At 39.5% G+C, this 17,889-nt stretch overlaps 1 protein-coding gene across 5 annotated transcripts in view; it reads left to right on the forward strand.

Annotated features, from left to right (window-relative positions):
- The window catches only part of dip2a (disco-interacting protein 2 homolog A), a 77,692-nt gene that overhangs the window by 33,979 nt on the left and 25,824 nt on the right, over positions 1 to 17,889 (forward strand). For all 5 annotated transcript variants that reach the window (XM_029530114.1, XM_029530113.1, XM_029530115.1 and 2 more), the window contains exons 2-4: positions 11,224 to 11,295; positions 15,392 to 15,511; positions 15,602 to 15,721. In XM_029530114.1, the coding sequence (XP_029385974.1) occupies positions 11,224 to 11,295; positions 15,392 to 15,511; positions 15,602 to 15,721 (312 nt within the window). The remainder of the gene's footprint in view (positions 1 to 11,223; positions 11,296 to 15,391; positions 15,512 to 15,601; positions 15,722 to 17,889) is intronic.

Here is a 17,889-nt window from a genome sequence, read left to right on the forward strand (position 1 = left end):
GAGCAATCACATGGATAGATGAAGATCATACAGTACAGGCCAAAAGTTTGGACACACTTTCCTATTCATTTGAATGAGGTGTGTCCAAACTTGTACTTTATTGTACATGTACTGTATATAGTGATAAAGGCTTCACCCTGGGGGATACAGGGAGGGAAAAAGTAAAATGAAACTTAAGTTTGGTTTGAGCAGAAGGTTGAGGTCAATGAGGAATGGGAAGCAGACATAAGAAAATAGAGCGGACAGACTAGCCAGAAAAAATATTTGTTTCTGTTAAGATATTTTTACATTGTTGATATACTTAGACAGATGTCTAAGACTTTGAAACAGTATGTAAAAAGTACAAACAAAAGTTAGCTGGATTTAATTTGATTCACATGTAGGTCACCCACACCATAGTTATTTCAAAGTTGTGTGATCTCTCTGAACTAAACTCTGTGTAGCAGTTTTTAGGGATATAGCTGCAAATCTGTAAGCTTGAATCGAAAAATAAACATAACAGCTTATGAAATGTAAATGCTGAGCCAGAGGGATGGGGCTGTTTGCATCATGTTCATAACACCTTTGCTATATGTTTTTGGACGTTGGAACAGTGATTATATGATGGAGCGAGAACAGGAAATTGAAAGAGGGGAACAGATGGTGTTTGAGAGGAGGTGAGGCTTGTGGTCACTCTGTCCAACACCTGCTGAGATTTGTTTGTGTATGTTGGAAAGAGAGAGTCTGGTGGTGGACCGACTGCTTAGTTGTGTTGTGCATATTTGTTATACGTTGTGTGTCCACCTGCTCCTCCTATTGACCTGCACTGATGCTTTAGAGATCTCACCTGGATGGCCCTGCTGTTAAGTGCTGCATATATTTGGAAACACACAATGTCTCACAACAGTGATGACACAAATCCATCAGAGTATTGCATGTTTTTGTGTTCGCAGGTGTAAACATAGACACAAGCTTTCATGTAATCAGTCACTGATGCTGGGCTATTCAGAGTGTCGTCATGAATCACAGACGAGCAAAAGACTTTGTCGTGAAGCTTGTTAGACTTAGAGCAGTGCTGGTTAGCCCTGGCCCCTGACATATAAATATGGATGTACATACCCACTCACACAAATACACAGTTGCGGGCAATAGCCTGCATTTTTAATGCCAATAATTGCATCTGTGTGCACTCCTTAATTGGATTGGCACGGTGGCCATGTGTAGATTTTTAGCTGTTCTGTGTGTGAACCCAAAAACACCCAGCTTCTCTCCCACCCTGCTATTCCTCATAGCAAAGGTGCTTGTGTGTGTGTGAGAGCTTAATGGCTAAGCCTGTGTCAGGCCAGTGAAAACATGATCATTCATATGGTAATAACCAGGCAAAGAAAAGGACAATAAATCTCTCCACATCCTCTAAGTCTATACAGGGGAGTGAGCAGAATCCACAGAACTGGGAGCTTCATATGGGACGGCATCCCGCTTGCCTCAAACATCAGGTACGCAGGGTTTCTCTTTACTAAGGTAGAGGTTGGAAGAGATGCAAAGTTCTTCTGCCAAGTAGGTGGAGCCTTAGTCTGTAGTGTTTATATGAAAGTTTAATTTGATATTGTTGTAACTGTGTCTGGATGGTTCTTTGGAGAGCAGGAAGAAAGTAATGATGATCATATATTTTATAGTATACACAAATTTGAAGCTCTCCTCATATTAAACAGAGCCTTGGCCTGTAAATGTGTAATTTTCTTGCTTTGGTTATTTCACGAATTGTCTGAGAAATGTTGCAAATGAGACATGACAACTGTCACACACATTGTTTTCTGCAGCAGGGATGTTGAGACCATCACCAGCATTTGAGTTAATTGATAGGCATGCCATCGAATAACTTACACAGTAGTAACTACAGTGGATTTGGCCTTCCTCAACCAAACATATGAGGAACAGTAGGTAGTCCTTCAACTGTGGCTGGAGGCAGAGGAGGGCTTGTTGGTTGTGAACAGATTCTTGTGTTTCATGGACTCCTTTGAGGCTCCCACGTTGGTCATGCCTGTCACACAGATGTTGCTGCACAAATCACATTTAGAGACACACATACTGGCAATATAAAAACACTGTGTTACTGAAACATTCCAGTCTGACAATACAATTAATTTTTACAACAGAGCTACAACACACATAGTAGCACAAATATCAATGTGCAGAAGAAGCTAATCTACTCCCAGGAATAAAAGGCTGTGTATCTGATGAGTTCAACAGATTACGAATTGGCCCTATTGCTTCCCACACTTGAGCTGCTTTCCAACCACAGAATCTTTCCCCAGGAACCAAGAACCTTTTGAGGAACCCTGTGTGTTTTTGACTGGAAGAATACACATGGTGGGTAAAAAAGAAGATGCTGGGCTGTCAATTTACTCTCTAGAAAGTCCCTGCTCGGTGGATTAGTAACTTCTGATGGCCCAGGGACTTTTGAGCTGCGACCTGAAGCACTGAACATTTCTGACTGGTCGAGTAACCTCAGTTTTTTGTTTCACCCACTGTGAAATGAAACACCAAAAGGGTATTATATTAGAGTGCCTACGGCCAAAGTTTTTTTTTTTTTTACCTGCAACAGAAGTAACCAAACAGAGCACCGGCCTTCTCGGCCTCCATCTCATATGTTGAGCCACCACACAGTCGACACCTGACACTGATGATAACATGGTGCTGATGTGCCAAAAGATTAACTATTTCCTTATTTGTGAAAGCTACAATGAAATACAGCTAAAGAAAGAGCTAAAAATTTAAATACTTTCTTTTCATACTTATACTTATAATTTGTTTTCTGGAATCAAGAATTTTTGCTTCAAGATGTAAAATGAGAAGAAAACATATTAATCAGCTCAATCTTAGTCAAAATCTATGCTGAGTAAGCTATAAATTGTAAAAATTATAAATTATATAAATTGTTTTCTTTTTACCGTCACCTACTGGACTGGTGGTTACTTATTGGTAGTAATTGGTGGTACGTCATCAGATTTTCCCCAAGATGTCATGCCGTGGTCAGAAAGCAACAGACACTAGGCCACAAGAAGTTCCAGGAACTTTCAGTTCCTGATAATCTTGGCCAGAAAGCAGCTTTGGGCTCTTTTCCATCATTGCCCCGGGTTTTTTAATTGAACCATACGTATCGCTGCATGGCACAATGAGGAATAGGACAGCTTCTGCTGCTGTCAAGAGTAGGTGCATGTGTACATATCATGAAACTCTGGCTGGCAGCACGCTGATCAGTATTTCCGCTGCACAGTGTCTGAATGAGCTCAAATGATTATGCTCAGACTAGAATCATGTCAGTCTTTCTCTTGTACCCTCTCTTACTGACACACAAAAGACACACGCTTTTGTAATCAGACACTTGAGGAGATTTACTGACTCAATGTATTCCCTGCAAGCCCCTTATCCTAAACTAAACATTATGAATAAAATACCCTAACCCCTGACCTCTTAATCTCTTAACCAAACACAGTTGACAACCATGTCCTAACCTTCAAACAATCCTCTGATGGATTGACAGCTGCACAGAATGTCCCAACTTTTCAAAATGTTTTCAGTTTGGGTCTAAAGCTCAAGCATGTCCTCACAAAGAGAGGCATACATGACTGCATACACAACACATGTAGGTGGAATTATATTAACAACGAGTATAGCATGTGACTGTGTATTGATGTTTGTGTGTGTGTGTTATCAGTACACTGCATTACTATTTGCACTTGAGTTGATCTGTATTTGTCTCTTTGTGAGAACGGGTGCTGCAATCCCATGTGCATGTGTGTGTGTGTCTTTGATGTGTGGGTGTGTTTACAGTGTCAGTGTTTATTTGAGACTGTTAATTAAGGCCCCCCTCTTGTCTGCTCCCCAAATCAGTGCACAGCTGCAGGCCCCCCTGTGTAAGGCAACGCTGCATCTAATGTCTTATTATTCACACTGTCTGTCTGCTCACCAGCCATACAGAGCTTGGGGGATGTGGGGACCTCTGTGCGTGTGTGTGTCTGCGTGTTTGCTTATGATGGGGGTTATGTATTCGCGAAGTGGTAATGGAGGGTTCCTTCAGTCTCCTAATTGGTTGGCACTTAATTAAAAGTGATACGACAGTGTGATTGAAGCCATTGATGAATTGAGACTAAGGGACACCCAGACGCTGCAGGATCAGGAATCTCAGTGAGTGTGTGTGTGTGTGTGTCAGCATGTATCTCTGTGCCACGTGAAAGGAAGAGGAAGCCATTAGCTTTTAATCATATCCTCCTTTATTCCTTCTCCATTTTTGCCTTTTTCCCCCTCTCTCTTTTCTCTCCTCATTCCCCCTTCTGTCTCTAAATTCTCCCTAAAGCCTCCTCCAGTCTCCTCTGACCCCCTCCGTTTCACCAGCTGGCTCTCAGTGTCAAGCTCTTTGTCATCTTCAATCAACCCCTCTTTTCTGCAACACTTAACGCCCCTGACTGTCTTTAACCTAAACTGTGCATTCATATCACTCAAGCTGTATAGTTTGAGTCACACATCTGTTATAACCTTGATATTACTCAACATCTCCTGGCATTGTTGAAAAATACTATATTGCTTTGTTCAGTTCAGTGCCACATTCACATATTTCTTGGAATGAACCTGCAGTGGAAAGAGATCTGCAACTACTGTAATGACAGAACTGCTTGTCATAAAATGCATTAATTCAGATAAAAAATGGCGACTGCTCAAATAACTGAGAACATGTACTTTAACAGACTAGAAAAATTAAAAAAGAACCTTGAAGGATATATAATGAAAAAAATCCCACTGGCATCCACTTTCACAAACAGACCACAATTCCTAAACTTAAATTGCAGTTTTTGTGCTATTTACTGTACTTAATTTTATGATTAATACATCATCACACTGCAGTATTAATATTAAGCAAAGCATATTATTTATGGGACATTTAATACTCATGTTTAACAGGTTATATAATGAATGAGAATCTGTAAGGGAAAAGATGTACAATTAAAACTAAATCACCAATATCAAGTGGTTTATTTTTGATTATTTTTTTCATTAATCATTTTGTCCATAAGATGTTGAAAACCAGCCCATAATGTCAAGCTAATCAATACTAGACTATTCATTTTATTCCTTAACTGTCTCATCTGTATTTTCAAGTTTCACTCAAGCAGGTTAATGCAGGGCTTTTCTTGTGCATGATACAATATGAAAGGGTTTCATTAGTTTATTTGGTATGTCATGCATGGATTGCGTCTAATTATGCGGACTTATTCTAATATTTAGATTGCGGTTCACTGAATAAACCAAGGGCACATTTGATTCTATAAAAACAGAAATGATGATCTATTGTCTGCTTGCATTTTGCTCGAGTGTTTGGGCAGGTCCATTAATGTGTCTCTGCAAGCAATAATTGAGCCTAATTATAAGATTATATGACGCCATTCATTGAAACTTACAGCCATAAGGTGAATATGTCCCTAATTTTTAAAAGTAAATTGTAACTGCCTATGGGCGTGCAGACACGAACGCACATGGCAAAACACACACGCTTGGTGATAAGCCTGCTGGGACTTTTATAGCATGCAGGATTTTTGTTTTCTCCTCATCAAAGCGTTCTTTATCCCAATAAACTCGGTTTTATTTCATTACTTTATTTAAAAAAAAAAAAAAAAAATTCCACAAGGAAATTTGGAGATGGAAATCAGAGTACGACTGTAACCTTCAGAGGCAGATTACAGGTATTTTATTAGTGTAGGTGATAAGTAGGGATGCCTGCCTCAGTGGAGAAGCTTCATCTTGACAGTTAAACAAAGTTGGCATGTTCTGTAACTTGGCTTGTATAAACATGTCATAACAGGCTAACAGAGCCTTTTCTACAGTTCCTGTACAGTTTGTGTATCTGTGTGTTGTGTGAGATTGTTATGTAGGAAGGTGGGGGGCAGGGGTCCGCTGTGACACCCTAATCCTACAACCTTGCTTGGCTTTGTTTTTGAGACCTTAGAGCAGAGGAAGGGAGCAATGGAAAGAGTGAGCTAGAATGATTGCAAGATGGGGGGGACGTCAGGGGCAGTCCATTGAAGAGGGGGCGGGGATGGGGGGCAAGAGGGGCAGGAGTGTTGTGCGTTTAAGGGAAGGCAAGAGGGAGGGGAATGATGGGAGGATTGAATGAAGGAGATGGGGTTTGCTCATTCTGTAGCTCTCGCTCTGAAAGGAAACAAAGGATGTTGAAGAGCCAGACTTATGACAGCGGGACATCTTAGAGTTTTCCTGTTAGCTGTTGACCTGATTGCCTGTATTCTGTTGGTGTCTTCTACTTCTTCCATTCATCTCTGCATCCCTCTCTCTATGTTGAAGATGTGTCATCGCTGCTCTGCTTGTTCCTCTAGCTTCTACATGTGAGTGATTCTGCCTGTATCTTTGTGCTCAAACTATTTAATAGGAATAATTCTCTTTTATGCACCTTAGCTAGTGTTTTTTCTCATTTAGACAGACTAATAAGCTAGACATACGGCTGAATCTGTGGTGTGGATCTGATATTTTTCATTTAGACATCTCCATCTGAACAACCTATTTATAGTCGTAGTCCTTTTGCTTCTGCATCTGTCGGACCCCATTGAAGGGAACCTATAAGAAGCAGAGATATTTGCCAATTTGGTCTGGGCTAGACTTTGAGAATGAGAGGGGTAATGCTAAAAGTCATTTGTGCACACCTGGAATAGTTCATCCTCAGATAAACTATACACTGGAAAAATGACAAGATTTCCGTGCCCGTTTAGAGAAAACTTTAATCCAAATGTGTAAAACCAATATTTGTATGTTAAGGAGTTAGTGCTAAATAACAGCCAGCCACATCTGCTTTTCTTGGAATAAATTGCACAAGCTTGGAGAGCAAATGCTGTCCATCCTAAATATTTAGCTGTGGTTTTCTCCGGCTGAAGGGCAGACGGCTTGGTTTCTGGCTTGGCAGTAGTGTTGGCACATTGTGGCTCAGCCTGGCACAGGAACTGCCATCACGGGTGGGTGGGGCCACTTCTCTGGCTGTCTGTCTGTCACTAGGAAGATGGTTTGCCAGTGTGGCATTATTTATATGTTCTTCCGGGGAATAAAGAATATACTGCTTTTAATGAGTGTTTGGTGATATGGACAAAATTATTATTGAGATTATCATCACAATCTGGTTTGAGTCTATGAGAAATTTTAGTGAAATTTGGAATGCTTTCCTTTGGCATTCAATCAATTGTTAAAATATTTTACAAGCAAAACTGCCACACATCTTGGTCAACCTTCCTTAATGTAAAGGTTTCTTGGTTGTCTTTGTCTTCCATGAGAAGAAACAATTTTAAGATCATAATTGATGAATTAAGTAACTAGTTAAATGATGAAAATGATGATGCAGTGTTTCTCATGAAGAAATTAGATCTCAATATGAAAATTTAAATAATGCAATAATATAAAATGATAACAAGCCTTTTTTTTTCTTCCTTTTAAAAAAAAAATAAGAAATAAAAGGATTGCATGCACCAAGACACACAGAATATGTTGCCCATAGGAGAGGATAACACACATAGATAGCAGACATTGCTGAGACCTTTTTGCCCGCATTCATGTCTGTGTGAGTGTGGGAGTTCATAATACCACAGCAGGTAGTACAGAGTAAGAATTGACATCCCTGCTTGGCTTTATGCATCTAAAAGAGGAGAACGGATATGTGTGATCATGGTTAGACTGTAGATATGAAAATCTTAACCTGTTACTTATTCAGTTAACTTTTCTTATCAAAATAAGAGCAACCTTCACACATAAAAGCAAACCATGCCATCTTCAGTTTTCATTCCTTGTCCTTGCTGCGTTTATGCAGGCTTGTAGAGGAATGTGCTGTGTTTTAGTAATTTCCCCTGATTGAAGAAGTCCGCCTGGGCAGATGTACGGTAATTCTCTAATGGGGCCTCATTGGTACAGAGCCTCCAGTCAATAGAGACGCATCAATTTAACTCAATAGCCATCAGTCAGTTAGAGTCAGTCCGACCAATCAGGGGACAGTACGTTCTCCTGCTGCCACAGAGTGAATGTTAAAAGCTTGCTCATATCTTTATTTGGAACTGAATTCAGAAGCAATGATTGGACTGAATATGGACATTGGCCATGCTAGTTTTCTATTCTTTTTATTTCCTCTTTTCTCCTGGCAAGAACTGGTATGGCTAATTAAAGGAGAAAGAGAGTGCTTTCGAGGTCAAAAGATGACAGGAATGCTTAATATGTGTGCGTAGTCATCCCTCCAGGGTGGAGATGAAGGTGAAGAGGTTAACCTGATGGGATGTTGGGGACAAAGGAGCAGGGTTTTGATGACCATGGGTGCCGGCTGAGGCAAGAAAAAGCGGTGTAACAGCTGAGCCCCTGATGGTCTCTAACTATCATGACATGAGAAATGCTTTCCTTCACTCTCCAGACCCTCCCTCTTGTGCATTTGTTGTTCTTGCTTTTTGACACATTCATGCTCAGTTTTCATTTACTCTTTCACCACTCAGGTGCTTGTTTGGTGGCTTACATTTTCTTAACAGCTCAATTACAGTAAATGGCAAAGTCTCTAGTCACCATTGAGGGATGAAAGGAGTCGATGAAGTGTTGTCCATTCTGGAGTAAATATACTCCAAACTCCAAACTCCATGTCTTGTGACTGTAATTTGTCATACATACGACAGCAGCCTTCCTCCATTCATCGTTCAGTCACTCTCCTACCCTGCATCCCACCATCAAACCCCCAGCCCAGTTATTCCCCAGGTGGCAGGCCACATATTGACCTTTGAATCCTCCCATTTTCTCTTGTGGGGACACTCAAAGCTCAAATTCATAGGGGAAATGTTTTTATTATTTATTTATTCAGGAATACATAAAGACGTGCACTCACACACTCTTGCACATACAAATACCTATGACTGTATGCAGACACACTTACATAGGAATTATCGTACTCCTTTGGTGCCTTAGACCTTTTTGTTTTGCTCTTTAAGATTCCAACTAACAGCCATTGTCTACCAATGAATGCTTTAGTCTTTTACTTGATGTTTAGTGACTAAGCTGTTTGTTCTCAGATCAAAAGATTAGTTGTATTTGGTTTCCATCAAGGCACAAGTTGACGGATCAGTATCTACGCTAGGGTCAGCTCAGCCACTGAGGCCACTCGTCAGAATTTGGAGCCGCTGCACAAAATAGTCCTCTATTGTGTTGTTGTTAGGCTGATTGGCTGTTGTGGTGCGCAAACTCAGACACACTGGCTTGCACACAGATACACGATTCACATACACACAAACACGCACATACACAGAAACACACAGACACTCACCAGAAAGAGTCGGTGTCAGGTCAGCCGACTCGGCCTCCAGACAGCGCTGTATTGTTGCTGGCCTCCAGTTCTCCTGGACATTTAACAGTGCAGGCATTCAGTTGTTACTGGTGACTCAGGACCAGCAGGCCATGCAGCCACTGTATGAGCACCAACACCTGCCGTCACACTAGCATACTGTTGTGCTTAAGAGGCTTGAAGTGCACAGAATCAGCAGAGAACCATCAGAGATTTGAATTTGGGGGGTGAGGGTAATTCTCCAAGTCAGATTTTTTAAAATTTGTCAATAAAGGGTCATAACATGTTCTATATGACTCGATGGATGTAAACATGAATTCAAGAACAAGTGTGAACAGTAAGTATGTTAAGCACATCAATAAGGAGGAATTAAAACAAAGTATTCCTCAAGCTAGGGGAGAAATGGGATTACATGGGAAGGAATTTAATGAGGTTGTCAGATTGTCCTGTCGAACTCACTTGACCTCCACCCTAACGATCTCCACTGAGAGACAGCATGAATTAATCTATAAGTGAACACACACAGTGTGATCCCTGTTTGTTGTATCTGAGTTTCAGCATCAAATGGAAAATCTGACCACACAGATATTCAGTCGGAACATGGAACATTTCTAGCTTCCTGCCAAAACAATGTATATGTCAGGTCTAGTGACATTTCACTCATGGTTGGTGCTGACAGTCAGCCTTGAGTGAGTGAATTGATACACCTTTTGTTGACAAATGAAGGTGCCCCCACCCTGTCACTTACAATCATCCAGGAGCAGCCAAAGTACTCCCAACTTCAGTGACCCACTTCTCTGTTTTCTGAGCAGGGCCAATGCGCTCTTGTGGATTTGCTTAAATGTTTTTGGCACTTTGGTGATGGTTGTATTTACTTGTAATATAACTTTCATACTACAAAGAGATTGAATTTCATTGGTTTCTTTCTTTTTGGAAAAAGTAGGTAGTAGTAATTGTATATTCTGTGTGGTTGGACAACTATTAAACCCTCTGACAGTTGAAAAATTGATAAATACAGTGTACTGTAATCCTGTCTTCTTTAAATGATAAACTACAGGCCGCAGAGCCAACTGCAAGTTAGGGGTGAACACCCAAAACTATTTTTGCCAAAATCTAATGTACATAAAGCCTTTTCCATAATTTTGATATCCTCCCTCACTCTGGGTGATAATTTAGTGAGATCTTGTGTTAAATTCTTGTCATTTTGTTTTGATATATTAATTTAACATTTTAATTAACTGTAATTCCTTATTTTAGTTCAATTTAATATATTTTTTTACCCAGAGAGAGCAATTTAACAGGCCATTACTTATATATATCTCTTTGTTTGTCCAACTGCATAGTTAAATTTCAGATTTGGAAAAGCTTGTACATGGATATTCCTTTCAAATATGGTTATTAAACTAAAATGTTGCCAGTTCTTATTTAACACACAATGTTTTAATTAATCGGGGGGGAGGGGCTCCTGCTGATATCAGCAGCATTTTTTTTTTCTGGGAAAATGTTCAAGGGGTACCAGACAAATGATCATTTAATTGTCTCTTGCTTAGCTGCTGCTATGTCAGGTATTTGGTAGAAAGTCGATACCATATCAAATACAATTTTATATTATACTATACCTGACCAGTCGCAATGTCACTTCCTTTGTGTGTCTGACCACTTACCAAATGGAACAGCATCCATTTGGTAAGTGGTGGTCATCTGCCCTAGTACTTCTCTGGTGCCCTGCGGTGCCAGTGTGATCCTGAGGCAGTTGTGTGTGCACGCACTCACACACACTCTTACACGCTCTACCAGGGCATGGCTGAGCTAATGACTCATCTCTCTGACCCCCCCCCCTCTCTGTCTGTCTGTTCCTCTGTATTTCTCTGTCTCTGTCTGCACAGGGGACATCACTCAGAAGGGCTATGAGAAGAAAAGAGGCAAGCTGTTGGCACCGTACATCCCACAGATACAAGGTAAGGCAGAAAGGCCTGCACGTTTTCTGTTCAGAACAGGTTTTATCTTTGCTCGAGCTGTGTGTTAGCATCACATTTAGCATAGCGTCATTGCTAGAGCAGAAAAAAAGTATTTCATGATGCTAATGATGATGATTATAGAAGTAGCTTTATTTGCATGTAGCACATATGCTGATACAATATTGCAAAGCTTGATGGAGATTGGAGAGACAGTTAATAGAGGAAAAGAAAAAAATCTAAAAATAGCAGAGTCAAAAGAAAAAAATGTACACTACAATCACCACACAAGCAAAAAGTAGACAAACTTATTCAAAGTTGCTGGTAGAAGCTGCATATTTAAATTAAGTAAAATTGCTTTGATGAACAATGTGGAAGATTTTGCACATCTGATTTTTTTACTTACCTGTTCATAGAGGTTCCTACAAGTGTGTCCCTGATTTTTCAGGTTATGATTATTGTCATCCTTGAATTTATTATTAATGCCACATTCTTACGTTAGCCATTCATCACATTGCATGGAATGAAAAGGGAAATTGGTGTTTACCAGCCTAGAGTGTGACAGCTTAGTGTCTGCTGAAGGTCTGGATTAGGATCAGGGCCCTGTCTGATCACATGGCTTGTTTTATACACCATGGAGTATTTATTGTGCCCCTCTCATAATATAAATGCAAATTTTTTCATACAAAATGATATTTCAATAAACTTTTTAGTTTTGAATTTTTGCATTAAATTCTCAGATTCAGCATATTTGTGTGTGTAGTGTAGTGCTGTGTATGGCAGCTTGTGGGTATGTTGAGAGAAGCAATAACAATAGGGAGGTGTGAAGTTTCCCAGCTGTATGTTCTTATGTTAGAATCTGTCTTTGCCTGTTGTATGTTTCAGTGACTGCATGCATTAAATATAAGTTCAATGTGTTTTTAGTGCCAGTTGGGCAGTTAGTTAGGCCTAAGCCAACCCTGGCAGACTATAGGGTCGAGGTGGTTCATGGGGAATCTCAGAGAGGAGCTGCTGTCTGTGTTCTTTTTGCTTCTCCATACTTTATACTGAGTCCATGGCAGCCTGTGGTTTGGCCTGATCTCAGACCACGAAGCTTCAGTGGAAACCAGTCTGGTGTGGGCTAATCATTCAAGGCTTTCCACTTGAGTTAGCAGGCCTGTTATTTAGTTTGGGTGAATCATCTCATTTATTCTCTGTCTTTCTCTTGCTCATCTCTCTAATGTTATTATGGATGTTCATATTCATGTTTTCTTTCTGTCATTCTTTTTTTGATCCATTCAGTCAGGATTCTAACTCAAAAAAAAAAAAAAAAAAGACCAGTGGCAAACATGGCACATAGACAGACAGGAGTAGCTGTAGCTGACAGGAGTGGGTGAGATTCCTCATATACAATTTTGCTTCCTGCACTATAAATGGATATGTTGGTGTTTAATGGCACATCCATCCAGAACAATGAATCAGTGGGTTAGAGTTTAACAGCTCTCACTGTTGAAATAGGAGCTCAATAGACTGTAAGCCTGTCAGCTCCATACAGGATTCCATAAGCTGTTTTACTGCTTCATATTTCACTGTTGTCATATGGCTGTACATGTGCTAAGTACAATAAAGTAGGTGAGCAATCTATGAGACAGTAGATTCATAACCATTGTTTATATTTTAGTGTTTGAGAACCAGTGTGAGCTTTGAGGATAAATAATTGTTGACCACATTGGGAAACCAAACATTTGGAAAAGCTGCTATGTGAATATAGATTAATCAGAATCAAATTAAGCTTTATTAAGACATTTTTTATATCTCAGTGGTGAAATAAAGGGTTTATGATGTGCCTAATTTTGTCTTAGGTGACAGCTAATGTATTCACAGCTCATTTATATCAATCATATGTAATAATTTTCATTAAAAATGTATCATGCAATTCAAATACACCACTGTGAACCAAATGGATTTGCTCTCAAAGAGTCAGACATGGGACATGTGTAGTCAGGAAACACACCGGTAAGTGTTGGCATCACACAGGTGCTAAAAATTCATCAAGCCTACGCAATGAGCCAATGACAACATCTGCTTTGATAACGCATGCCTCTGATTGGCTCAGTGTTGTGTGTTCTGCCCAGCAACTGTGTCTGGTGTCCTGGCTTGTTTTATAGACCTGTTTCCTCTGGGAGCTGGGAAGAAGCCATTGTATGACTGAGTTGTGAGAGCGATATAAGGAACCAGCATATATCAGTGTGTTTACCAATGTGCAGGGGATGTGGTGTGTGTGTGTGTGTGTTTGATTCTATGTGTTATGTGTCCTTAAATGTCCCCAAGCCATATTGAATTGTGTAATGTTTCATACTCCTGTTATTACAGAGATGTAGTTGAAGAGTGTATGAGTGTTGCTCAGCTTTGTGGCGGGTTGTGTTCTGCTGCTGCTGTTTGAGAGTTGCTGACAGCGTGGAGCTCACTGATCCCCTGTAAGCTGCAGCTGAAAAGCCGGGTGGGCTGTTGGCTGGCAGGCTGGCAAGCCGGGTGTCTGACTGGGCATCCTGTGAGGTGCTAGTTCCAACTGGGTGAATGTGACCTTGCTGCAACATTGTCCTCAAAAGGTTGTTTCCTCAGAGTTAGGACAATTACCCAGTGTGGTTTCTTTTTGGATCAGGTGAGAAAAGGTCGCAACGCTCACTGTTTGGCTCCAATTTCTTAATATTAAGATCTCATCAGCTTCAGTCACTTCTGACTTCTACACATAACAACTGTTGAACTCATCATGTGATTTAAACATAATGACTGAGCAAACCAAGATAGGCAGGGTCTGTTCCTGGCAGGGTCAGTTTGTGTTCAGAGTCTGTCCATGAAGTCTCACATTGTGGAGTATTGAAAGATTGAAATGCTATGTCTTAGTATTCAGCTGTTACTTTGCATTTTTGGAAAGATATAGAGAACAGTCAGTTTATTGCTTGTGGTTTTCAAAAAAATGTTTAGGTTTGTCTGAGACTTAAGTCATATTTGGTTCATTTGTGCTTACAGTTTTTAGTAGATGTTAATTGTACAGTGGTCATGTTTTTCTTCTCGCTTTTGGAGAATTATTGGTTGGCCAGGAAGAGGCAGTTAAGTTATAATTTGGTTGCCATTTATACTTAGAAAGAACTGCTACTGAAAAAAAAATTGTTATCATTCAAAACCTTTTTTTTTTCTTCCCTTTTGCTAATCATAATCCTAATCTTTCTTTCACCATTGTGGGTTTTTAAGTAAACATAACTATTTATTATCTACAGCTTCAACATGATCCACTATTTGAGTTTACACACTGGCATAAAAATCCAACTGCCAACAACACACACACACACAACTACAAAAGAAAACTTGGGTTTGAGATTACCCCTTTGAAGATGTATAAACTGGGTGTAATGCCTTTCATTGCAAATGCAGGAAAGCTGTGGACATATCCTTGGTCAGATCTTCCATGTTAGATTATTTTGATTTCATATCATTAATGATGTACAGTGAAATCAGATTCATCTGATAACTTTTTATAACTTCTGAGATGAGAACTTTCAATGCACTTATGCTTCCCACATAGTTAAGATACATCAATTTGAAAGTGTCATGGGAATAAGCAAGACCAATAGCAGAAGACTCTTAATAGAGCTCATTTCATGACCTTCCTGCAGGCAGCAGTCTTGGGTTTCCCCTCTGATGCTAACCGCTAGTTCCTTAATGAAGCTCAAGATTGCATAAGCAAAAGGATGAATCATTGCCCACGTCATACAGAGCACAGCGAGGTTGATGAGTTAGAGAGTTTGATCATTTTAGAACACTCCAGAAGATGTTTTTGACACTCATGTTTCTTAATCACCTCCATTCTGTTATGGGTGTGTAATTTGCATTTGCTGCCCTTAGCAAGCTTGGAGGGAACTGGAAGACTGCAAGACAGGCTGGATTAATTAAAGTGAATACATTCTCAACTCCAAGCTACTGTACTAGAAAAAAGCAGCCTAAATACGCATTAGCATTTAAGTCTGTGGATACTTGATCTGGTAAAGCAATATGCAACAGTGTTCCATGTTCACAACTTGCATGTGCTCATATTTCTGATATTAATATTGTTTCTTTTCAGGTGTAGATCCATCTTTGCAAATTGACAACAGGATCCAAGCCTCCTCCCAGTCTGCTCTCCAAGGTTCCAAACACAACAAATCTCGGGTTGCCAACACCAGGGATGAACGTTTCAGATCTGGTAATCATGTGTATATACTTCCAAAAGTTTTAAATTTCTGGTGGTCTTCTTTTATGCTCTAACTAAATTGTGTCGATTTGTTTTTCATAGATTTACACACGGAGGCTGTCCAAGCAGCTTTGGCAAAGTACAAAGAGAGGAAGATGCCCATGCCCTCTAAAAGACGATCAGTGCTAGTTCAGTCATCTGTTGAGGCATGCACCCCGCCAGGTGAGGCAGCAATTCTTGAAGGCACACTGGCTGCCTAGGGTAGAGAGTACCCTATGCACACACAGCCTTTGTTTACTTTCATGCGGTTTCACATGCGCTTCCCTGAGCATTAGAGGGAAGGTTGCTGATATTCTGTTATTTCCAGTGAATCAAGATAATAGTACCAATATCTGTGTCTGGAAGGAAATGCGCTGTTTTATGAATGTGTTCCTTCTTTTTGACTACAAAGGACCTAGTTCTCACCGCTGTGTTCCCAGGCAGACCTTTCCACAAGAGTTGCACAACGGATGCATAACATAATGTGATTTTAAACATGATAAATGTCGACCTTTCACTCGCTTTTATAACACTTTGTATGTGTCAGTCACTTCATTTGTATCATTTTGCTGTAATCTCCAGCTTCTTTTTGTAAAAAAACATCATGGCTAAAAAAAAAAAACAGAAACAAAACTTTTGTGATTATTTGAGTAAACAAAATTACATAGAAATGACATTTTTTTTAAATCAGTCAGGAAGGTACCTCTGTCTGAGATTTGTTGATAGAAAGCTTTCCAGTCTCTCAAAAACTGAATAAAGTGGCTTTATTCTGTCAGATATAAGTTGGGTGGCCTTAGAGCCTCATGTTTTGGGTAAAGAGAGGACACAGTGTTAGAGCAAGTAACCGGATTAAGAGCTCAGACATTTGGGTTCGAACAGGAGAAGGAGGGGGCCTTGTTTGCTTGTTTTTAGTCAATCTGAATTATCTACTGTAATCTATTTAGATAGGGTGCCAAGTTTTGACTTCACAGACTCATAAAATTATAGACTGTACATATAAAAGGATCTTGGTGCTCTTTCAGGGATAATGGCAGCCACAGGTGTTGGCTTATGATTATGTAAATGGATGACAAACCTTAAACAAATTATGTGGAGTTTTTATCCATTAATAGTACTTAACATTAACATTTAGATTTTTGTTCTTATCTGTATCTGAAAATCATTCATTGGGTAACTTTTTTCTTTCTCATTGACAAAATACAGGCCAACAAATCCAAAAATGCAGTTTATACAAAATGCTGTATTTGTTACAGATATCATGAATCCAAAAAGATTCATGACATTAAGTTCAAGCTCACATGCCTTAGGTTCAACCTGGGTGCTCCAATATGTCAATTGTACAAAGTGAGAATAGCTATTGTCGCTTTCAGGAACCTGCCATTATGAAGGTACTTCACTAAATAGGATGCAATCAATGTTAGGCTGCAGGGCTGAAGACTTATCAATAAACCTCTCTTTGTTTGCATGAACATGATATTTAATTGAGGCACCTGAATAAACTAAAGTCTTGTCATATCTGCCTCTGCCTCCGCTTAGACTTTCTCTTCTTTATATTCCTCTCTACAACCAAATCTGCTATCAACTAGCTGTTCTCCTTGGACTCATTCATTACCTGTTCTTATTTTTTTTATATATATATTTTATATATATATATATATATAATAAGAACAGGTAATGAAGAGTGAGTATATATATATGAGTATATATATTATATTATTATTTATATTATATTAAAACTGTGACTAATAGCCTATTTTCACTTTTAGTTTCTTTCATTTTTTTTTCTCCTCTCTATTTTTACTTTGCATTTGTTCCCTGATGTTCTCTTTTATTATCCTCTATGTCAAGGTTGCTGAGATTGATTGGAGAGGCAGAGGAATAACAAACAGAATCATAAATGCAAGATAACTCCCATGAGTCCACTAGATATAGAGACATTACATTTTCGCTTGTTCTAATCCTATCTTCTTTAGCTTTCATCAGACAGCCTCAGCAAGGATATAAAGAGTGTTGAGGAAAGTAACATTGATTTGAATAGTCCTGCAATTGGTGGACTTCACTTGTACCTACCTACTCCGAACGATTAGCAGTGAGACTAATCACAGGAAGGCTTGTAAGTCATGAGAACATCCATCAGGCATGTGCTGATCTCACACACAGGCTTAGTCTTTGTTTTCTAAATGTCTTTCTCTTATTACTTCATTGAATTTGGAAAAGGGTTTACACATTATTAAAGATTTCATGTGGGCAGCATGCTTAGAGACTTGGTGCAATGCATTGAAGTGTGTTTAAGAATGTGCTTTCAGAAGCTACAGAGCAAGCACTTCTGTTTGTTAATTTTTAATAATGGG

This window comes from Echeneis naucrates, chromosome 21 (genome assembly GCF_900963305.1).
Source record: "Echeneis naucrates chromosome 21, fEcheNa1.1, whole genome shotgun sequence".
In the NCBI taxonomy this organism is placed as follows: domain Eukaryota; kingdom Metazoa; phylum Chordata; class Actinopteri; order Carangiformes; family Echeneidae; genus Echeneis; species Echeneis naucrates.